This window comes from Eriocheir sinensis, chromosome 14 (genome assembly GCF_024679095.1).
Source record: "Eriocheir sinensis breed Jianghai 21 chromosome 14, ASM2467909v1, whole genome shotgun sequence".
Lineage (NCBI taxonomy): Eukaryota > Metazoa > Arthropoda > Malacostraca > Decapoda > Varunidae > Eriocheir > Eriocheir sinensis.
Window position 1 is genome coordinate 17,224,599 of NC_066522.1, and position 24,763 is coordinate 17,249,361.

The window sequence follows — 24,763 nt, forward strand, 5'->3', positions numbered from 1 at the left end:
CGTCCCTCAGGGCTCGGTTCTTGGCCCAGTGCTCTTCATTATTTACATCAACGACGTGGATGTTGGACTCAATAACCGCGTTAGTAAATTTGCAGACGACACAAAGATTGGTAACTCGGTTCTCACTGACGAAGACAGGCAAAGCCTCCAAGAGGATTTGCACAAAATTTCAGCTTGGTCGGATAGATGGGAGATGCCCTTTAACGTAGACAAGTGCCAGGTCCTTCAAGTTGGAACGAGGAATAAGAAATTCGATTACGAAATGCGCGACGTTAAACTCAAAAGCGTTCAATGCGTCAAGGACTTGGGGGTCAAAATCGCATCAAACCTCAAATTTTCACAGCAATGCATCGATGCAGCAAATAAAGCGAACAGAATGTTGGGCTTCATTAAAAGAAACTTTTTATTTATTTATTTATTTATTTTATTTATTTATTTGGTCTCCCCACCATGCAAAGGATATTGCTAAATTAGGTGTTCAGCGTCGGGCAACGAAAATTATCCCTTCCTTGCACAACAAATCCTACAAAGAAAGCATTTCTACCCTTAACATGTTCTCTCTTGAGAAACGTCGCCTCCAAGGAAAACTGATCGAATGTTTTAAAATACTTAATGGTTTCACGAATGTAGACAGATCAACATTGTTTATGATCAACAACACTTTGCACACGAGGAACAATGGAGTAAAACTCAGATGTAGACAAGTAAATTCAGACTGCACCAAATTTTTCTTCACCAACGTTGTAGTGCGAGAATGGAATAAGCTCCCATCATCAGTGGTCCAGTGTAACACGATCGACTCCTTCAAAAATAAGCTCAACCGTCACTTCCTTCAACTTAATATCAACTGGAGTAGAAATGCAACGTTTTCGAGTCTTCTGAGTAATGTAAAATCACTTAGGTTTAAGGACAGACCACCAAGTCTGGACCATGGGGTCTGTGTGGTCTGATTTTCCGTGTAAATCTATGTAAATTCTCTCTCTCTCTCTCTCTCTCTCTCTCTCTCTCTCTCTCTCTCTCTCTCTCTCTCTCTCTCTCTCTCTCTCTCTCTCTCTCTCTCTCTCTCTCTCTCTCTCTCTCTCTCTCTCTCACACACACACACACACACACACACACACACACACACACACACACACACACTTGTGTCACAAACCATGACAAAGCTGCAGCAACAGAAGACTTCACAATGCTGCATCAAGCCTGAAGGAATGTTGTCAAGTTGTAACTTTGCTTCCATTTAACTTATGATAGCCTCAAATATCAACTTGATGCTTTATTGTAGTAGTACAAATCTTAACACTCAGTGATGGATCTCTTATCTTATGATGGCATCACACAGCAGAAAATCTTACCATGTAGTTCAGCAGGCAACTGTCAAAGTTCCTTAACACTGGGTTAATGATGGTCCCATTCCACACAAGGTGCTTGATGCCTTTGTTTTCACCCATTCCACACAAAGTGCTTGATGCCTTTGTTTTCACCCATTCCACACAAGGTGCTTGATGCCTTTGTTTTCACCCATTCCACACAAGGTGCTTGATGCCTTTGTTTTCACAAAAGGTCCATAAAATGTTCCTATATTTACTTTGCATTCAGTGCATGGTGCTGAACACCTATTTACAAAGGGTGTTCAATGTCCCCCAGATGCTTTCCAGCTTTCCACACTCAGTGCATGATGCCTCACACTCATCATTGCAACATATTACTTTTACATTGTGTGCTGCCTTATAATTACACTAACACACACTGTACAAGGTCATACTGTATCAACCACTCAACACTGCCATCACCAGACATGCAGTTTGACCTTAACCTATAATGCACTTTCCCCATCATGTAGACTTGTTCAATTACAGTATGTTTGGTGTAAATAAAAATACATGTCAGTAAAGTACCACATTTCATGGCATATAAGGGGTGCATTTTTCCCCAAGTATGTCTGAAAATAGCCCCTCTGTTTAAATGCTCAAGATCAGAGTTATAGGCAGGCTTTGGAGTCCTTGAAGTGATTATATCAACAGGTTGACTGAAGCCACTACAGAGCACCACAGGCTATGTTTTCACCCTGTGAGGTGAAGACAGGAAGTCAAGTGTGAGTGTGTAGAATTCACTCACAGTCTCTGAGATGAAATGGCTAACACGCCAGGTTACTAATTCGCAGGCTTGGGTTTGAATCTTGGCCTGGGCAGTCGGCACACAGCCCACTCAGCTGTTCATCCTCCTGGGGAAACCTCAGAAAGGTAAACTGTGGTAACCCAGATGTACTTGCCCTGTGTCAGGGTAATGGCTTCTCACCAACCACAGACTCCAGGATCAATGAGATGGATTGATTGAGTGATTAATTGGGGCATGCAATTATGATACTGCAACAACCAATGAGATGAAGATAAACACTGAAGCCACACAGCTATAGCATATGCCCCCAAATTTACTTTTACTAATCAGATGCTGAACTCATGACCGAATTGTGTGTGTGTAAGGGGCAGTGAGTAGTATATGCAGTCAGGGAGAGAATTCAATGAAGATGCCTGATCATAGACATAAACAAGCGAGCATTAACTTGGTTTTGGTCTTGGTGTAGTGATTACAGTCTTTGTAATGGCTTGCTCTCTCAGGCACACCAAGCCTGATGAGCTGTGCAACCCTCACTGTGATTTATTTGTTTGAAGCTAGTGTGGTAGTAAGAATGACATTTTTTCCTAGAACCTTGGAACTTAAATTTAAGCATTCATTTAATCAATACACAAAAGATTTACTATTGGTTAAATAATCACTTAAGTTTATAATGTTCAGATTTCCACTATCCCAACATAATGGAGTGAAAGAAAAGTAATACCTACAAAAATGTTTACAAATTACAAATAACAAGCATTATGGGCCACCTCCAAACTGAGAAAATGGTCCATGACCAGTGAAAATAAGACCTGAACACACGAGAAACTTTCATTTGAACTGACCAAGGGGAGGGGTACACATGGCAGGAAAATATATGATTATTTTTCAAGAAAAAGGTTGTCAAAATTGAGGGGCATCTTATATGATCATGCATGTACTTTATATGCCATTAAATTCGGTAAATTTCCAACATCATTAATTTCTTGCAACATCTTGCAAGTTTCCTTCCCTGACACAGGGAAAATGTGCAGGAGGGAAGGGTTCCTGCCACATGGGTCTGATCAGATTTGAAAAGTCCCTGAGACCATAAAAGGAAATAAGTCAACATTTTCTACATAAACATAATATGTATCAGTTAAAACCTTGAACTGGAAGCCGACTTTAGGTGCAATAATCAAGCAACAACTAAATGCCACAGTGGAAGTACGGTGCACCATTATATCAAGACAACATATCTTTATAAATTAGTAACCTCAACATGTAACTTAGCGAGTGACTCAGTAAAACAATAATGAATATAGAGACAGAGGAAAGTCAAAGAGACCATGAGAGTTCTTACCTGCCAAATTCACCTCAGCCTGCTTTTAAAGTCCCGTGCAAACTATTAGAAAGTAGTGAGCAATTGCAGGTTCAACCCCTGAGCCACTCTCTGAAGGCAAGATGATTCAAAGCAAGTCAGTGTGGTGTCTATGGCTGCTAAGGCCTCACATAATGATTTTTGGCTCAAGCACTGATGCTCCAATGCTCTTGTGGGGCAACACCATCCCTCCATTGACGTAGAGTTCATCCTTCACGATGACATCCTCGCCCAGCACCGACACGTTCTCCATCCTCACCTGAGAGAATGATATCCAAAGTTTGTTAAAATCTTCATCTTCACACAACTCACAATAATAATAATAATAATAATAAAGCGTTCATCTTGGTGCTGCAACTGCTGGATCATATGGCGCATAATAATAATAATAATAAGAAGAAGAAGAAGAAAAAGAACAACAACAACAACAACAACAACAATGCAAGGTATGTACATAAGGATATGCACATCAAAAGGTAACCAAATTTAAATGTGCCAGAAAATACATTCCAAGTTCAACAATTTTCTTGTGACCACATCTATGTTCTGTTTTGAGGTAGAGCATTTCTTTTTCTTTTCTTTTACTTGAAGGTTGTTTTTGATTTTATACTAATTGGCCAATAAGAATAATCTTACTTTTTCATACATTTCATCTTTTCATTTTGTAGAACTTTGGATGCATTTCCTGGCACAAATCTGTTTCCTATATACAAAGAGTCAACAGTGAGTGAAAGTATAAAGGACACGAAGCAATGTCAATGCACTCTGCACCCCACTTTAAAAACGAAGGTGAGAGTCCCATGGAAACAACAATGATCATGCCAACGGACCCAAACTCTCCCCCACTCACTGCAATATATGTTGTTCTGTTTGACTGTTCCCTAAGTCTACTTCAGTTTGTCTGTGAGACTATTATAACTGATATTTTAAGTAAAATCTCAAGAAAGATAATTCCAAAAAAATTACAAAACACATCAGAGACATGAATAATTGTCTCACTACTCACCCACTGTCCAACAATACACTTCCAGCCAATGATGCAGTTCTCGAGCCACGTGTGAGAGCGTATGGTGGCGCCACGCAGGATGGTGCAGCGCTTGATGCATGCCCCATCCTCCACCACCACTTCTGGCCCAATGGTCACGTTGGGTCCAATGCGACAATTTTTTCCAATTTTGGCTGATGAATCCACTAAAACGTTACCCACCACACCTGTCACAATACAGATAAGTTGAATTCACAGGGTATACATCTCAGAAAAAATACCAGAGAAAGTAAATTTTACCTAGTGTTTAGAATTTCATACTATCACTACTAGACATGCCATGTACATCATACTAGAAAAATTAGAAAGGTATACAGCTGTTCCACGACTTACAAAAGGGTTACATTCTGAGAAATGAATCCGTTGTTCATTCCAGACCTCTCAAGGAGGTGGTCATGGTGAAAGTAGCTTCTCTTACTTTTGTCTATAAAACAAAGTGCAAGTTCCTTTATTACTGCTTCCTTGTTACCTTATGCCTCATCCAACTTATGTTATGATAATATTGATAATAACAATAAAGATAAAGGAAAGTTGCTCACAATGAAGAGTCAGATCACATTATTTTTTCTTACCTGGACCCTTGTAAAGCTTGGCACTGTTGTTCATCTTGCATGAGTTGAGGTAGAGGCACATTCCAGTGAGGAAGTCCTTGGGCTGACCAATGTCCATCCAGAACCCATTAAGCTCCTGGGCATACAGCTGTCCGTCCCTCGCCATGAAGGGGAACACCTCTTTCTCTATGCTCATTGGCCGACACTGAGGGACGTGGCAAAGCTACAGCATTAGTCACATTATCATAACTTAATTGTGAAGACAGTAGAACACATAAAAGAGAAAGAAACGGGTTAAAGAAGGAGAAAAGAATAGCACAAGCAGAGATGTAAGGTAACAAAGCACTTTTACTCCAGCACTGTACCTAAGACCCTGCCCGTGGTGAGATGAATGAGTTATTTTGAAAATCTTGTAAATTCTTTCATTTATCATACTGCCATCTTGACCTCATGTATTCTAATGAAAAAAATAAAATTCATTATATTGCCATGATTTAAACACACACACACACACACACACACACACACACACACACACACACACACACAACTAGGTAAATACAACTAGGTAAATACACATGGGCCAAGGATTACACAGGTGACTGGTACATCAAAACGATTCATAAGCTCTTTTTCTTAACTACCAAGATAAAAATTGATCTGGTACAGTTTGGTAGATACTTTAACTTTATTTTTTTGATGACAACAATAGATCTACTTAGGTTAGTCTAGAATACTTTCTACAGCTCTGAGTACAAGAATGAGACAGTAAGATTAGAGTGGAAAGGAAGGAGTGTACAGCCTAAAATAATACAGAAAGTCATAGCAGGCCTATCAGGTGATATGTAAATACCAGTACATCCTTCAGTTATGATCAACAAAAGTAAGTTACCTCTATCCTGTCCAAGATTGATGGGTTAAAGATGTACATGCCAGCGTTAATTTTGTTTGACACGAACTCCTGCGGCTTCTCCACAAAGCTGTCAATCTTGCCCGTGTCGTCGTATAACACAACACCATACTTGGACGGCTCCTCCACCTTGGTGACCTGAGGAGAATAACATGTATATTTGCAGGGTCCAGAAATACTCATAAAGCATAAAAATATAAATTAAAGAGTAGAAAAATTGTAAAAATCATCCAATATTTTGTAGACCAAGGTCACCCAGATTTTCAGATTCCTTTTATTTTCTTTACAACCTTTTCCTCTTGTAATTTGTTAAATTAAAGGCTCAAAATACACATGTAATGACACTACAGTCCATCCTTATATCTTTCTCAATAAGCATCATATAAAGTAAAGCTCCACATACCATAATGGTTCCCTCGCGGCCATGCTTCTTATGGAACTTAACCATCTGGTTGAAGGGAAAGTCACAGATCACATCGGAATTGAGGACAAAAAATGGCTCAGAGTTTGAAGCAAGGATGCTCTGGGCCAGTTTGATTGGCCCTGCAGTGCCCAGCGGTTCTTCCTCCAGTGAGAAGGTGATCTCGATGCCCAGCTGAAGATTCAAAGAGAGTGGGAGGTTGGTAAGGTCTGAAGAAAAATAGTATAAGAAATTTAAATAAAAGTTGAGGAAGTGGTACTGTATCCTAGATGCTGAATGGGATTGGAGGCCATAAAACAGTAATCAGAAGAAACCTATCATTGGATGAGAGAAATTGTGGAGACAGAATCAGGGTGACAGACATATGTATAAAATAAAAACAAAAAAATAAAAACAAAAAAAATAAAAAAGAAGTGCACAATAACATCAAGGTAAATCATACACTGAACAAATAAATACACCAATATATTCTACAAGTGTTGAAAGCACTGATCAAATACTGAAACACAAAACAAAGATACAAACCAGGATATCTTAACTGCATGCTGGTATTTAGGGTTGGCATGGCTAGGGTTATAAAATTCATGGGACTTTGAACACAAAAACTTTCCAGTTTTAGGGCTGCTTTCACAGTCACTTTGTTTGTTTTGATCGTTACCAATGGCAGTGATCGACATAATAGTTTTCCAAGTGAAACTGGCCTATCGGGTAGTGGTGGCTACAGAGGAAGCGAAAGGTGTTGAGAGTGTGTGGTAAGGTGCGGGACTAGGCTAACCCCGCGGCCGCAACTACCTCATCGGACAGTTTTACGAAGAAATACTATAGCAGCGATCGCCGCCATTGGTAACGATCAAAACAAACAAAATGACTATGAAAGCGGCCCTAAGTCTTCATAAATACTTCCTTACTAAAGAGACTTTCTATATAACAAAGAGAGGTTATTCTTTGCTGATATATACCATAAGTTGCTGGCTATCATGTGTCTGAAGATACCCTAAACCAGAGGTTCGTAAAGTTTTTCAGCCACAAAATCCCAAAGTTCAACTCCAAGTCAACCTGATAACCCCCCTCCAATATTAGCCTACTACTCCCAACTTTTAACTTTTAATTTCCTGTAAAAGAAAGAAAGCAAGATGGCTATGAACAAACAGCTGAATTCTATGGACTCTTTTTATTTTTATTTTGCCTTTTTGGATACCCCCAAGAACCGGTTTCAATACCCCCAGGGGGTATTGAGGCACTACTTTAAGAACACCTGCACAAAACTTAATCAAACCTAACCTAACAAAACCCCAAACAATTACTATGGGTCTTGACTCAGACCTAAACAATTGGAAATAAAAATTTTGTTGCCTAATTTTTTTTAATTAATAATTATATTATCCAAAATTGGTTTGTTTATTCATACAAATACACACGTGAAAAATTTGAAAATTCCTGAAAATTCCCAAAACTCCCGGAAACATCCCTTGCTAAGTTTCTATTTTTCCGGAAACGTTCTCACCCTTTGCAACCCTACGCATGGCTAACCAAAATCTAACAGGACTGAACAACCCACACAAACACCCTTCCACCCTATTCTCATCACCCTAAACACACCAAACACACCCATAATGAACAACCTACCCTCTGTGCCTCCTGCGCCAACTCCTGCTCCATCTTCTCGGCATGGTAGGACACAGCGAGCACCACGTGGGTCACACCGGCAGCCACAAGAGCTTCTATCTGATGCAAGACGATGGGTTTGTTGGCAAACTCCACCAGTGGCTTGGGCCTGCTCAGCGTGAGGGGCCGGAGGCGCGTCCCGTACCCACCCACCAGGATCAGCGCCTTCATCCTGCCCAATGTCAAGTCTGCGGGGGAAGAGATCATTAGAGCATAGTTTTATGGCATCATACATGGTTTACCTTGATATTGGAGAGTTAGGATTACATTCTGGCAAAGGAGGGTAAAAAAGTGAATGGACTGGGGCACGCAAAGACAGAATAAACGGACAAAAGATGAAGACACGATGAAGCTAACCTGATGACTGAGCAGCAAGGAAGAGGCATTAAGTTTTGTATTTCATGCTAAAGTAGAGTGGATGACTCTTCATTTTGTAAATCAAATATTATCTTGATTTTGGTTTCTTTTCCTCTGTTGAACATTCTATTTAATTTATAATAATTTTCTTATCACCTACAATTATAGTAATATTATTTACTATTATTATTACCTTTATTAATATCATTATCAACATTATTACTATCATTTTTTTAATTACATATTATTGTTATCATATTTTTTTCAATTATTACTGCTTACAACAGGAAACTGATTCTAAGAGTATAGCTTGTCGGACAACGCATCCCAGTGGGGGTTCCTTCCAGCACAAAAAAAGGCAAAAACTTTAGGGAGTGAAAGTTGCCGCCTAACAGATGATGACAAAGCACCAAATTCCATGCCTACAACCCACTAAACAACCACCAGGTGCAGGTTTGCCTTATCTCAATAAAAGCAAGAAACAACAAAAAATTACAGTAAAAGTAACTTTGCAGAATATGACTATGCATAATTGTAAAACCTTGATTTCTGAACCAATTACAGCAAATATGATATGGTCATGAATCTATTCAATGGAATATGTATAATGCCTTCCAAAATATTCTTATGACATTAGTAACTACTACAATATCATAGCATGCATTACATCAGAAACAATTCATACCCCAGTAATGGACTTTCATGAAATGCATCTTTGAAATATTTAGTATAAAGACCAAAGAAATAAAGCTTCTGATTAGTACTACTTTTACTCTTTCCCTGAACTACATACATATACAGAAAGTACTTCAATCTGAGTCCTTGTATGATGAGTCTAATTGAACAAGCTGTTTTTAAAAATGTTAATGAAGACAAGTTTCACTCCATCGCTTTGAAAATTCAGTGACATAACAACCCCACGTTATGAAATGGTCCAAAGTAAAATGGCAACTATGTCACATTATGAGAACCAGTCCAATGTATTACCTAAAATCTTCAATGGATAATACAACACCTACATAAATTGCTTCAGATATGTAACTGCACGTGATCATGTGTGCCTTCACTCAAAGATAACTGACCCAAAGGTAAAGTTGGCGGCATACACTAGAGCTGTGCGTGGCCTCGGTGATCACCTCCATCACACTGACCCTTGAGCCTGGGGCGGAGATTTACTGAAATTGTGTGACAGATTGTGCACACTTCTGTCGCTCAGTGGAGGTTGAAATAACATACTTTCTCCACACCCACATTACATCTTCCAAGGTCCCAGTGCGTATTCTTGGTTACTTCCTTTGTGTATTCAGTCAAGGCTAAAGTGCCGTAGTAGTAGTAGTAGTAGTAGTAGTAGTAGTAGTAGTAGTAGTAGTAGTAGTAGTAGCAGCACTGTAGTAGTAGTATAAAATTATCCAATGAGTGAAACGACACACACACACACACACACAACAAAAGGCCTTACATCAAACCTGTGGGAATGACTTATCTCCTAGTTCATAAGAAGGTTCATGAATACTAAGCACCTACGTGTAACTTATAGGCTCCTGATAACTCAATCCAACCCCTAGACCCTTCCCTTCCTCCATATTAAATCTCCTTCCTGTCTCCCTTAATCCTTTCCTATCGACCTTCCTCTGAATCCACTCACATCACCAATTCTTCTTATTCCCATTATTCTTTTTCCTCCTTGTTCTTTTCTGTTCATCTTCCTCCTCCTCCTTCTCTATTAACCCTTGTCTACCATTCCTCCCCTTCCTTATCTATTCTTCCTTCACACTACAATAGCAACCCATACATATTCCCTCTCTATCGTATATTATCAAGCTATTCCTTCCATTTTACTTCTCTTGACAATCACCTCTCTATAACTTTTCTACCGTCACTCCCTATCCTAATACCTTTTCCTTCTCTCTCCTCTGCTCTCCTCTCAAAACCCATCAGATAAACCTCCCTATTCCCTAGCTTCGTCTCATTCCTGTCACCACCTACAGCAGTCACACCACCAAGTTCGTTTTCCTTGAAGGTCAACTCAGGCGTAACGAAAACGAATTAACAGGGAAACTTATAGTGCGTGTGTTGCGTAGAAGGAAATTCCGATGCAATGTCTCTGTGAATGTGTGTGTCACTGTGTGTGTGTGTGTGTGTGTGTGTAAACCTAACTTCTCGGATCCTCATTTCATTCCAAACACAAACAAGAAGGAAAAGCAATAAGAAATGAAGTGATGATGATGGTGAGGAGGAGGAGGAAGAGGAAAAGGAGGAGGAAGAGGAAAGAAAAAAACACTACCTAAGATTTTGCTTGAGTGACTCTTGCTTGAACGCTGATACACACGGGTAAACACACACACACACACACACACACACACACACACACACACACACACACACACACACTTCACATTCACTTTCTCCACCTCCTCCTCCTCCTCTTCCTCCTCCAAGCAAAGCAAGAAATTATCGCAAAGGCACAACACATATTAAGTACGGAGGGAAAAATCAAAAGCACTGAGAGTAAGCAAAGAGGAATGTGAGAGGAATGGAGGAGAGAAAGCGCGTTCAAGGGTTGAGAATAGAGATGGGGAAGTGAGGAGGAAGGGGGAAAAAGCTGGGATGTGGAGGGAGGGAGAATGGGAAGGAGGAGGAGGAGGAGGAAAAGAGGAGGGAAGAGGCGGGGCGGAGAGGACGTTTACGAGAGCAGGAGCAAAATAAATCATGTGAGAAGGAAAACGAGAAAAAAAAAGGAAGGAGGGAAGTATAAAAAAAGGAAGGGATGGTGGTGAGAGAGGATGGTGATGATGATGATGATGATGATGATGATGATGAGAGAGAGCGAGAGAAAAGTACAACGAGGAGCATGATGACGAAAAAGTAAAAATAGACCAAACAAATAAAAAAAATAAAAAAAGATTCACGATTCACCCAGTTTTTCTCAGTCGCGTTAAGAAAAAAGACATGAAAAAAAAAAACCATTAGTTAAACTCCCAGAACCTTTGCCACACTAATATTCCCCTTACGTTAATACTGTGTCGCCATCCAGGTACGGTTAGGACAACACAACCCGGTATAATACGAGTATACACAAGAACAACACACACACACACACACACACACACACAACGAGTCATACTATCTGGTGTTAATTCGCCCTTCTGTCTTTCCCTTTTTCTTCCTATTCCCCCTCCTCTGTACTCACTTATATTCCCCATTCATCCTTTCTTATTCCTTTTTGTCTTAGTTTTTTGTTTCTTGTTATTCTTCTTCTTCCTCCTCCTCCTCCCTTATTCCCTATCTTCCTTCCTTATTTCTCTTTTCTCGATTATCTTCCTCCTCTTCCCGTGTTCATCCCCCCCCCCCCTTCTTATTCCCTTCTCTCGCTAATCTTCTTCCTCCTCCTCCTCCTCAAATCAGCCCTTCTCATCAGCCTTCTCCATTCCTTCCTCCTCCTCACTAATCATTATCACCATCACCATCTCCTCCTCCTCCTCCTCCTCTTTCCCATCCTCATCCTCCCCTCCACAATCTTTTCCTCCTCCTCCTATCTCCTCCATCCTCCTATACGAACCTCACTCTCTCGATCACCTCCCAGTTTTCCACTCCAGCCCACCCACCCTTCTCCTTCTCTTCCTCCTCCTTGAGCTGCACACCTGTGGATGCATATCTCTGCTTACGTTGCTCACCTGACTCGATATGTTAGTCTGCTCTTCACCCTTATCATCATGCTGCAGTTACTGATAGCGAGGAAACGGAATCACAGGTTAGTCATCGAAATCATAAGAAGGAAGAAAAAAGAGGCTTATTAGAAGACGTTGAAGATGAGTGTTTTGGGGAGATGGGGGGGTTTTTTTTTCGTTCTTGGAGATGCTGATGGTGAGGAAGAAGAAGAAGAAGAAGGACAACAACAACAACAACAACAACAACATGAAAAAGGAAAAGGAGAAGAAGAACAAGAACAAGAAGGAGGAGGAGAAAAACAAGAAGAACAACGAGAGAAAGAAGATGATAAATGTGAAGAATGTGTGTGTGGAGGGAGGAGGAGAGGAGCGAGGGAGACAGTGATACTAAAATGAAGAGAAGGTAATGACTCGTAAACGTAAAAAGATAATAAAAAAAAAGGTACGTGAGAATGTGAGAGAAAAAAAAGGGAGAGAAAAAGAAATAAAGAAAGAAAGGAGCGCGTGAAGTTATTTATATCCTTTTAAATCAACACGAGAGAGAGAGAGAGAGAGAGAGAGAGAGAGAGAGAGAGAGAGAGAGAGAGAGAGAGACCATTTCTTCGGTGTCTTAATGCGAGACAATGGTGATAAGGTCATATTTTTATCAAGATAGTAGACGGAGGAGGAGGAGTTGGAGGAGGAGGAGGAGGAGGAGGAGGAGGAGGAGGAGGAGGAGGAGGAGGAGGAGGGTTTAAAAATAGGCATTAATACAAGAGATAGAATAGTTGTATGGTTCATGGTAGCAGGGACGAGAGAGAGAGAGAGAGAGAGAGAGATACTTAGCGGGAGGCCAATAATTATAAATATTTACCTAACTCTCTCTCTCTCTCTCTCGTAATCCACCACATTTTCTTCTTTTTCCCCTTCCCTTCCACCATCACCACCACCACAATAACAATAACTACTAAAAAAAATCCCAGGTATGCATGATATAAAGACGTTGTTCACCTGCAAACACCAACAAAAAGAGAACAATTGCATGATGTTTACCTGGCGGACCGACCCTTTCATCTTCACCTGTGCAACCTTGTCTTCCTTCCCTTTCTTTCCCTTCTCTCCTCTCCTCTTCTCTTCTCTTTTATTCTCTTCTCTTCTCTTCCCTTTCCTTCCTTTCCCTCTCCTAAACACAGTATTCTTAAACGTATGCGCACTTCAATCTGCCTATATGAAAAGCCTCTCGTTGTAGAAGTTGCAGGGCTTTTCATGGAGTTTTGTGATCCTACTGATAGTTTTACACGGCCTCTGCAGTGTGGACTCGAAAATCACCCTTGAATACCTGGTTAATCTTCTGTGGCCTTGGGAAATAGATGTAATAGGAGCCCGATATGTTTAAGAATATGGACTCAAACCTCTTTACCCTTTATACCTCCTCCCTATCCTCTACCTCCTCTCTACCCTCTACCTCCTCCGTACCCTCCACCTCCTCCCCACCCTGCTCTACCTTCCCTTTACCCTCCTCCCCCTCGTTCCCTCCCTCCACCAGCACCCACATATTCACGTCACCATCCCATCGATCATCGCATTGTAATTCATATACATACAAACGCATACGATTGAGATGGTGGAGATAATGATGATGGTGATGATCGTGTCCGTGTCTGTATAGCAACGTGACCTGGAACTGTTTATTGTCTGTGGATATGGCAGACACGATGTAACACAAAGCACAGCGTAACGAAAATAAACATACATCAGAGCATCTCCTCCCCCCCACCCTGATACACACACACACACACACACACACACACACTTCCCGAGGCACATCACCCCTCCCAGCCCCTACACCGAGGCAACAGCTGTCACCTACGAGCCATGCCAGGTCAGCAGATGAAGGGCTCAGGGCGGCGTGCCACCACCAGCGTTGCCAGATTAAACATTGGATTTTCCGGTTTTTGACTCGTAACTATTGCAAAAAGACATCGGTAATTAACGATATGAACACTAACTATAAATGAATGCAGTTATTTGTGTGTGTACGACAGTTTTTTGGTCTGAAACCCGCAAATACGATATGGTGAGTTCGACAGTTTGGTAACGTTGCATGCCACCAGAACACCCACACGCACACACACGCAAAAGAAGGAGAGAAGGAGGGAAGCTGCGGCAAGATTGAAGAGAGGGAGGAGGAGGAGGAGGCAAGGTAGGTAGGTACACATGTCAAGACGAGAAGCGCATATTAACGCATTTTTTCCTTTGTTCTTCTTCTTTTGTGGATGAGGAGGAAGGGATGAGGAGAGGCAGGACGGTACGTATAGTGAATATCAAGATGAGTTAATGGCATATAAGCACTTTTTTTTCCCCTTTTTCGTCCAGCAAACTCAAGCTGGAACATCCATTCTCTGCACTTTTTTTTTTTCGTTTCATCCCTTTCTTGCATTTTCTTCGCATCACAGATATACACTTTATACACATTGCTGAGGAAGAGAAAGAAGTTAAGCCTGTCAATACGAAAAGTTCATACTGACACGTCTTTCTTCCCTTCTAATTCAGCAAACATTCATCATTAAACTTTGTCCCTTTCTTATGACACTTTTTAATCTCTTATAAACTGATTGGGGCTTAGCTGAGAAGAGGAGGTGGAGAAGCTCATACTGACACGTCTTTCTTCCCTTCTAATTCAGCAAACATCCATCATTAAATTTTGTCCCTTTCTTATGACACTTTTTAATCTCTTATAAACTGGTTGGGGCTTGGCTGAGGAGAGGAAGTGAAGAAGCTCATACTGAAACGTCTAATTCAGCAAGGATCCATTATCAAACTTCCTCCTTTTCTTATTACACTTTTCAATCTCTTACACTGGCTGGGGCATGGATGGCTAAGGAGAGGAGGGCAAGCAATCCACGATAAGACTATAAACGCATACGAACACTCTTCTCCCAGCAGCATCCTGGAGAATAATCCCGTCTCTCCGCCCCACTCAGCCTCATGCCCCGTTACAAGTCTTATCAGCGGCTTAAGAGGTGAGAAACACGTACTACATATCCTTTAATCTCCGCAATAACATTCATTTCCCAGCATTTTTCCGCTTCATACAGTTACTCATGTTATCAAGTCGCGTGTGGGTGACGTGTAACACTTTCTATATACAGTACTACATAGTTTTCTCTTTCTGTCTCTCTTTCACTATGACTTGCTATGTTCATGCACTATTTCCGATGACAGTAATTTCAGTGTAATTTGTAAAGCGTCACGATGAGTAATCTCTTGTCATTTACGGTTTTTCGTCTTATTTTGTGGCTGAAAACTTGCACTTGTCGGTTTTGTTTTTAAAAAGAGATTTACCTTTCCTTTTTTCAATGCATGTTTTGTTCTATTCATCTTCCTACACTTTGCACGTATGTGTCAATCTTCTCTTTCTTTTCTCCTTTCACCCACACGTATCTTCCCATCTTCTTGCTCATCTTCCACAAGGCATGAAAGGAGTAATAAACAAGATATCTTTTTAACACACTAGACGCAGACGCACAGACGAGGGACAGAGCTCACGGCGGCGTTATCAGTAGGTATCCAGCTGGCGAAGGCATGTTTTGTGCATTTTCCACGGTGCAATGTTCACAGTGCATGGGAAGGCTGGGGGTGAGAATAGGAAAAGTGATGATGCTACGATTTCTCTCTCACACACACGCACTCTAACATACACACTCCTGTCATAATACCTTTCCCGCCCAGTCCCATGGCGAGGCAGGGAGTTCAAGACAGGTAGTGGAGAGCAAGGTGAGTGAGGGTGGGCCAGGTACGGCAGCGTGAAGGTCCTCCCGCCTCGGAGTATCAGCTGATACTAACCATCGACGAGGAGGGAGGATACGGGGGAGGGGGGGTACAGGAGGAGGGGGTGTGGAGGAGAGAGGGTGACCTGGACCGACTAGCCTACGTGTTACTCTTCAGGTGCCGCATACCACCACCACGACCACCACGATGTACTGCTGCTAATCTTCTACTACTACTACTCTTGCTACTTTCACTATGACTGTTACTGCGACTACCATGATATTCTGAAGTGAGTAAAACTATTCTTCATCCATCAGAAACTTGAGAAAAAGTTGTAATTTCCTTCATACTAAAGCTACTATTCCAACTAAAAATACTAATACTAATACTAATAATAAAAATGATATATCTTCGCTTTTAATGGTATAAGTACGAAGGGAAGACAGTTATATACATGAAATTATGAGTTTACAGGTGCTTGAAACGATTATATTGGAGAGAGAGAGAGAGAGAGAGAGAGAGAGAGAGAGAGAGAGCACTCGTTATCTGGCAGAGAGCTGTTGTTTACGTTCAGTGTTGCCACGTCTACTTGGTCATTTTCGCGCTGTGTGTGTGTGTGTGTGTGTGTGTGTGTCGATCAACCCCCCCCCCAACACACACACACACACACAGGAAATATGTACTTAATTATAATCACATCACTTTTTTTATCCTCAAGTGTTTCTGCTCATCCGCTGTTTCCGTTCATTTAGACTATTCATGAACCCAATAAATCACATACTCATAAAAACGTAGGAAAAAAGCTATAAAACACACACCATTTACAGTTAGCAGTGAGATAGCAAGTAAAGTTGGGAGCATACACTGTAGCTGAGCGTGACCTCGGTGCATTAGCCCTTGAGTCAACTATAATTTGAACATGAAAGAGCAGGAAAAATATATATATATATATATATATATATATATATATATATATATATATATATATATATATATATATATATATATATATATATATATATATATATATATATATATATATATATATATATATATATATATATATATATATATATATATATATATATATATATATATTTATATATAAAACACACGTCGTTTACAGTTAGAAGCGTTCACCCATGCGTTCATTGTATACCCAAAACACGAGATCGTTGGAAAAGTTATTTAAAAGATTAGTTTGCATCGTCAATTGTTCACTACCCAACACATGAAATTAAAAGGAAAAAAAGACTAGAAAACATACGCCATTTACAGTAACAGCGTCCATTATATACTCAGAACATGAAAACGTAGGAAAGAGGCTAAAAACATATGCCATCTAGATTTGGTAACGTCAGCGATATACCCAGAACATGAAATCGTAGGAGAAAAGACTAAAACAAACGCCATTTACAGTTTTTAGTAACGACTCTATAACCAGAACATAAAATCGAAGGAAAAAGGTTTTAAACCCCAGGCCATTTACATTTAACAGCGTCCACTCTATGCTGAGACCAAGAAAACGTAGGGAAAAATGAACTAAAAACATACGCCATTAAATCTTACTGTTAGGAGAAAAAAGCTTAAAAAAAACATGGGCCATTTACAATTAGAAGAGTCAAGGCCCTAAGGTTTTGCCGCATACGCTGTTCTGTACTTCATAGGGTGGCCAATAGGTCGGGGGGAGAACTGTACCAGGCACCGCGAGTACTCTTCGTGACCCTCTGTTTATGCTACTCGACCCGACCGTGCACTGTGCCATAGGGTCATTTCGGCGGCCAGGCACACACAGCTAACTGACTAGGCTTTTGTAGGAGTTTCGAGCATTTCCAGGGTTAGTTTGATGACCCTTCTGGTAGTCTGACCCTTCTTCTGCACCATGAACTTAGAACAGCACTCATTAGGACCCGATTGATCTCCGTTTCGGCCTTTGGAAATAGTTGATGTGAGGAGCGGAAGCGTCTGAGAATACCGACAAAGGACCCAGCAAGGTATTTTAAGCCCATCCACCGCCTGCCTTGCCTTTGCCTGCCTGCCTACCTGCCTACCTGCCTCCCAGCCCATGACAGGTAACAATAGCAATTACAACGCGAGTACACAGGGGGTGAATTAAACACAGAGGAGAAGGATTGCATTTGATGATGATGGTGATGATTATGATTGTGAAGAAGAAGAAGAGAGAGAGAGAGAGAGAGAGAGAGAGAGAGAGAGAGAGAGAGAGAGAGAGAGAGAGAGAGAGAGAGAGAGAGAGAGAGAGAGAGAGAGAGAGAGAGAGAATAATGTTACAATAGGAGGAGGAGGAGGAGGGGGAACAAAAGGAGGAGGAGGAGGAGGATTGGGAGGGAAGAACAAAAATGAAGACAAAAAAAAGAAGACAATGAAGAGCAAGAACAAGAACGAGTGCATTAAAGAAAACAAGAACAACAGGAACAATAATAAAAAAACGATAGATAATGGAAAGGAGTAGGATGCAAAGGGTTGAGTGTACACATTGCTTCACGTTGCACATCTCCGACACTCCTTTCTTCGAGTACAAGAGTCATTTGAATCCTTTATACCCCCAGGACACAGGGTTTCCCAAGAGTACCTTCCCTTGGTTTCCCCACGGAGAAGGAGGAGGAGAAGGAGGGAAGGAGGGAGGGCACGAGGGTAGGAGTGGGAAGGATGAGAAGGATAAGGCAAAGACTGGGAAAATAATGAAGACTAATGGTAAAAATAAAGAAAAGAAAAAGGGAGGCAAATACGACACGCTTAAAAAAATATATATATAGTGTCTTGTTTCGTTTTTGACCGCCATATTGAGAAGAAGAAAAGTAACAAGGAAAAGACGAGCCAAAAAAAAGTACAAGAACAAAAAAATATATATAAAAAAATGAGTAACAACAATTAGAAGAAAGGAGAATAAGAGGAGCATGAAGGACACGAAGAGAAAACGAAGCTGAGGAAAAAGAAAAGAAAGGAGGAGGAGGAGGAGGAGGAGGAACCTACTTCAGCAACCCGTTCTTCAGGCTGCTCTGCGTTGGTATCTGGTTGCTTACGTGGCTTTCCCACAGCTAAGCACTTTCACTTTCCCTCCCCCCCCCCCTCTCTCTCTCTCTCTCTCTCTCTCTCTCTCTCTCTCTCTGTCTATTTGCTATGTCTATTTGTTCTCTGTTCTCCCTTTTTCTTCTCTTCTCTGTCTATCTATAGGTGTGTGTGTGTGTGTGTGTGTGTGTGTGTGTGTGTGTGTGTGTGTGTGTGTGTGTGTGTGTGTGTGTGTACCTGCAAAGGGCCGCCGCCAGAGGGGGGGTCATTGCCCGCCAAAGTCAACAAGACGATGAGCCACCAGTCATCTCTCCTCCTCCTCCTCCTCCTCCTCTGGTCTTCTCCCATCAATGTCTCTTAATCATACTTTCATCTCACCCCTTATTTGTGTCTATGGGAGAAAGTAGTAGTAGTAGTAGTAGTAGTAGTAGTAGTAGTAGTAGTAGTAGTAGTAGTAGTAGTAGTAGTAGTAGTAGTAGTAGTAGTTGTAGTAGTAGTAGTAGTAGTAGTAATAGTAGTAGTAGTAGTAGTAGTAGTGATGATGATGGTAATTGTCAGCTTTATACTACACTCATTATCGTCATTCCAATCCTTTCTTTTTTCTTTATTCTTTTTTTATCATCGACCGAATACCAGTTTTACATTTATTTTTAGCATCCTCGACCGAGTACAAAGCTTACGTACAGTCCCCTGCCTATGACTTATCCACCTAACTCCTGTTTATGAGACTACTAGTAGGTCAGAGCGAATACAGTCATTTGAGGGGAAGAAACATGGATCGCAGAAACACGCACCACTAAAACACATGAATAAAATATCTACTGTGACATTTCGCGGCACGTCATGAAGAGGAGGAGGATGAGGAGGAGGAGGGGGAGACGGTGATATTTGAAGAATAGGAGAAAAGGGCAAAAGCACAACAGAAGAAGAAGAAGAAGTAGAAGATGACATTTGATGATTATGGTGAGGATAGTAATGGGAGAAGAAAAAGAAGAGGAAGAAGTTGATGGTAGTAGTAGTAGTAGTAGTAGTAGCAGTAGTAGTAGTAGTAGTAGTAGTAGTTGCAGCAGCAGCAGAGGAAGCTACATAAACCTACAATCCATAGCTAACCAATCTGTCTTTCCTTCTCTACACGTCAACTTCTCTACGTATCATTCATCCATCCTACTTGAAACACGCATGTAGTATTGCCTTATGGCGGGATACTGCAAGATGGAAGCCCGTTGAGTTGTTTCTAGGAGTACTGGGGATGGTTTCAGTAACAACGTGTAAAGGGGGATTGGGAGGGAAGGTAGGAAGGGGAGGGGATAGGAGGGGGGTCAAGGTGTGGTGTGAAGTATGAGAGGGGGAGCAGCAGGTTGTGTTTGTGGTGATGGAAGTCGTGTCTTGTGTTGATGGTGGTATAGGCGGAGATGAGATTGATGGCTATGGTAGTAGTAGTGGTGTGTGCGTGTGTGTGTGTGTGTGTGTGTGTGTAGGGACCCAAGCTACCAGGCAGGCCCTAAGTCTCACGAGATTTATGTACGTAAGGCCGGGAACACCACGGGGTTGCGAGCTGCGTGGAGGCGGGAGGAGGAGGAAGAGGAGGGGGAAGAGGAGGAGGAGGAGGAAAAGGAGAGGGTGTCGTGCCCAAGAGTTCGGTGCCCACCCAGCAACCTTCCCAAGTTTGTACACGGAGACCTTCAACCAAGCCTGCAGGTAACAGAAACTTCTATAGGGATTTTTTTATATATAAACGAGGCAATGCTGGAGAACGCAGAGAATATTATACCTAACAACCCTACCAAATTGTGTACACGGTAACCTTCAACCAAACTTCTATAGAGACTTTTATATGTACAAAGTAATGTTAATGAACGATGATGTATTATTAATGAGAAAATTGACAGGGGAGAGACCGGAATGATCGATACGGAGGAGTTTGTAGTCATGTAAAAAGGGTTACGTGTAATATGCGCAGAGGCCAAACAAAGACCGTGTACATAAGGAGTCCAGGAAGTGGCCCTTTTTTCTGTCTATGCCATCGCCGCCTTAAAGGGAACCAGAAAAATTACAGCGTCAGTATTGAACATCATACATACACACACATACAACATACATAATACACTCACACAAAAAGGTCAGTACACAGATGGGCGGATCAATGAATGACTTAGTGTACAGAGCATTATAGAGTATGCTTTTATGAGAGGCTCTTCATCAGGCCCAAGAGCAAAGGTTACCCATCACCAGCGCTGCTAGGCACTCTTGTTACTTCCCAGCACATTACTTCCAGGAAAGGTTGAATACCTCCCCAAAAAATGATCAGTAAGTCATTAGTGAGTACATACACGAAAATTAACATTTAGCCGGAACTACCATAACCCTAACAGTTGTTGGTTTTGTTTCTCACTATAAAAAAAATAAAAAAAATACGAAAGGTAAATTCTACGAGTAAATCACGCCACCTTTCACGGAGCAGCAGTAGGAATACATGTGTATATCTAAAGACCATAATAAAGACATGAAATTGGATGCAGGAAGGGGGCGGGGCTCATTCATTGTACCCATAAATATTAAACATATAGGACATGTTAAAAATGTGACAGCACTACTAAGATCAAACATGACGTGGCACATAAAAAGTGTAAATGACAATACGGTTTTATGGTCCTCAGCATACAGACATGTGCTGTTGCATAACCTGAGTACACAGCTGTGGCGGCGTGAATATGTAAAGTGCACATGAACAACAAGTAAAGAGAAAGGAAGGGGAGTGTTAAATAGTGAAGGGGAGACCGGTGTCGAGGATGAATATGTCAATAAATACAAGGTGAAAATAAAAAAGTAAAATAAAAAGTTGAAGTAACAGTTGATTTGAAATGGGACATTACAAACACAGATATAATAAGTTGAGGCAGAAATGCACTGAAATGGTAACGTGGATGACACACTTGCCCTGTGTAGCGGGTTCTTATAATATAATGGCCTGCTGCAGGGTAAGTGTGACATCCAAGTTACCTACCACAGTTAATGCTCCCCATGTTTTCTAAGGTACCCATTTAACATCCAGCCTGATGGGGGAAGGATGAACAGCTGAAGGTGCCATTCAGCTTTTTATCATAACTTTGCCTTTTGTGAGTACCCTTTTGCAAATCACTATTACCTAGTGCCTCCGTGGTACAGTGGTTAGCACACCAAACAACCAATTAGTAGGCATTGGGTCAAATCCAGTATTGGGTATTCAGAGTACAGCCCTCTTAACTGCATATCCCCCTTTCAGGCAGGTCAATAAATGAATACCTAAGGAAACCTGGGGAAGATAAATTATGGTAACCCAGACAGTGCACTACTCCTGTGTCCCAGGGGAACAAGTTCTCACCCACCATAGACTAATGGGATGGAGATGAGCACTGCAGAAAAGGTTCCCAACTTTACCTTTACCATACTTTTCAGTAAATATCCCAAATTACACAAATTTCAAGATGGTAGTGCAGGCCACCACTGACCCTGTGCTGTGCCATGCCATGCCATGTTTTATTACTACCAGAGCCCTCCTTAACCTAATGGTTAGTGATCTATTGTAGCTAAAACAGCAATCCATTGTTGGTAAGGACAGAAAAATATAGCTGCTAAAATTGTAACCTATTGCAGCTAAGAATAATAACCCATTATCGCTAAAGTACTAACTCACTGAATGCTGAAATAGTTAATACCTATCGTCCCTTAATTAGTCGTTCAAATCTGGCAGCCATTCTAGGGGCCAAGACACTTAAACGATAAATGATACCGCGTTTGTTATTCACCCTATAAGCAGGTTACCACAGCAGTTTGTGAAATATTCCCTCTCGTGCTTTCGGAGTTGTTTACTGATGAAATCAACTACATCCTTGTGAAAAATTTCATCTATCCAGAAATAAATTGCAGGTGTCTTGGAAATAGACTAGAGTATTGATGTCTTCTAAATAATTCCCAAAAATAGTCAACAACCAGAGTTGGGGGCAATTCTAGAGAAATACATGAGGCAACCTGGGTATGTTAAACTATTGTAACCTAGATGTCACACTGACCCCGTGGATTTTGAGTAATTTCCAGCCACAGGCCCAAAGGCCAATATGATGGAGATAAACAATGAGGCCATGCGCACTTTAGCGCATGAACATTATGTCCTCAACTTTACTTTTGCCTTGGTCTTGCCATTACTGTTGAAATACAAAAGGTTACTAACCTTTAGATTTGCATTGAGTTATGTTAGTTTATACATTGCATAGTTCTTAACAAATAGCAACAAAAGGCTACTATTTGAACTGATTATACCAATATACTTGGTAAATAGTAACACATGGACTTATTTGCCTGACTGCTTGGCAAATAACTTCACAGTATCAACCTTGACAGCAACTCTGTGGTTAAGTGATTAGCATGTGTAGCTACAAATCCACCAGTGGTGTAACAAGGGGGGGGAGCCCGCCCTGGCCGGCACTTGTTAGGGGGCAGCAAATAAAGCCTTTCTTTCTTTTTTCTCTTGTGACACTGAACATTAATTTTTTAATAGTATGGTACTGAATATCAAATTCTCAACTAACTCAACAATAAATCAGAAGGAAGATATCTATATAAACAAAACTCACTGTGTCTGTGTACCTCTATGGTGCAGTTGCCAGTCTGTCATATCGTTTATTATTATTATTTTTTACTTTTTTCATTCCCAGTAAAATGAAATGAAACTTAGATATTTTACTCAAGGGTCGAGGGACTGGGTGGGATGGAGGGGTGCCAGGTTGAAAGTCCACCCCAGGCGGCAAATCACCTAGATGCGCCACTGACACCCACTGCCCTGGGTTCAAACCCTTCGCCTGAGCAGTCAGTGCACAGCCCACCCAGCTGCTCTTCCTCCCTTTAGGGCTCATCAATAAAACGGTACCTGGGGAACATAAACTGTGATAACCCAGATTATACACTAGCCCTACGTCCCAGAGCACTGGGTCACTTCCCGCCACAGGCTCAAGCCAAAGTGATGGAAATGAAAACCTAAACCATATGTAGGATAAGAGTATGCCCCTAACTTTACCTTCATGGGGGATTATTGAGGAGATGCTAGCCTACTAGTTTCAAGACACTAATTGTTTATTTATAGGCAAAATATGCTTTTTATGATGGAGATAAAAAAAATATCCGGAAATCACTAAATGATCGACTTTTCATGCCTGAGGGGCACCCGCCACCAACCCACTCCCACCCGTTACCACCAGCTCATGTAGTGGACCCACCACACTGCCGCCCCACCTTGTCACACGCTGCGTATTTACGCCGCCAACACCGCATGCCACATAATTTTAAACTAACCTAACCTAACAACCTAACATAACCTACCTAACTTCCTCAACCCTCCTTAACGGAAATCATTTGTTACTGCACTGCATTCAGGGGCCAAAAAAGAATCCATATTATAAGTATTAATTTGGCAGGAGGTGGTTACCCTATTGTTAATAATATCTACTTCATGTACTATCAACCTTGCACTCACCTAAAAGCGACTTAACCTAAAAGGCTGTGCCCCAGGATGTCCCCACTTGGCATACAGACACAGTTTCCCTCTTAATGATCAGATCTAAGTCCGGGGGCAGTTTCTCGAGCATAATAATAACAAAACACAAAATACGGATGAGCCCTGCGGCGGCCACGTCACCAGTGCCACCCCCTGCCACGCCCCCCTCACCAGCCCACAGGGGCACGGACCACTGCACTCACCTCTGCCCCTCCGCCTCGACGCCCCAGGTGGTGCCCTTCCTCCCCCGGTGCACAGTTCCCCTCGTGGGTGCGTGGGCGTGCTCCCTGCTCGTCCCCACGCCTCGCACACCTCCTGCCGCTGACACAAACAAACGGTGACGCGTCCGAAAGCCTTCACTCACTCCGTC

The 24,763-nt window shown here is 41.5% G+C and overlaps 1 protein-coding gene across 3 annotated transcripts; it reads right to left on the reverse strand.

The window, feature by feature from the left end:
* Positions 1-1,258: 1,258 nt before the first annotated feature.
* LOC126998578 (mannose-1-phosphate guanyltransferase beta-like) lies at positions 1,259-24,763 on the reverse strand. 3 transcript variants are annotated; one of them, XM_050860395.1, is made up of 7 exons: positions 24,597-24,763; positions 8,026-8,252; positions 6,382-6,573; positions 5,961-6,116; positions 5,090-5,273; positions 4,479-4,684; positions 1,259-3,731 (listed from the first exon to the last, which is right to left on the reverse strand). In XM_050860395.1, exons 2-7 carry the CDS (start codon positions 8,233-8,235, stop codon positions 3,600-3,602), a joined length of 1,080 nt encoding a protein of 359 aa, XP_050716352.1. In that variant the 5' UTR covers positions 8,236-8,252; positions 24,597-24,763; the 3' UTR covers positions 1,259-3,599. The 3 variants fall into 3 exon arrangements, with proteins under 3 accessions (XP_050716352.1, XP_050716351.1, XP_050716349.1); XM_050860394.1 differs by lacking the exon at positions 24,597-24,763 and adding an exon at positions 15,788-15,946; XM_050860392.1 differs by lacking the exon at positions 24,597-24,763 and adding an exon at positions 9,504-9,540.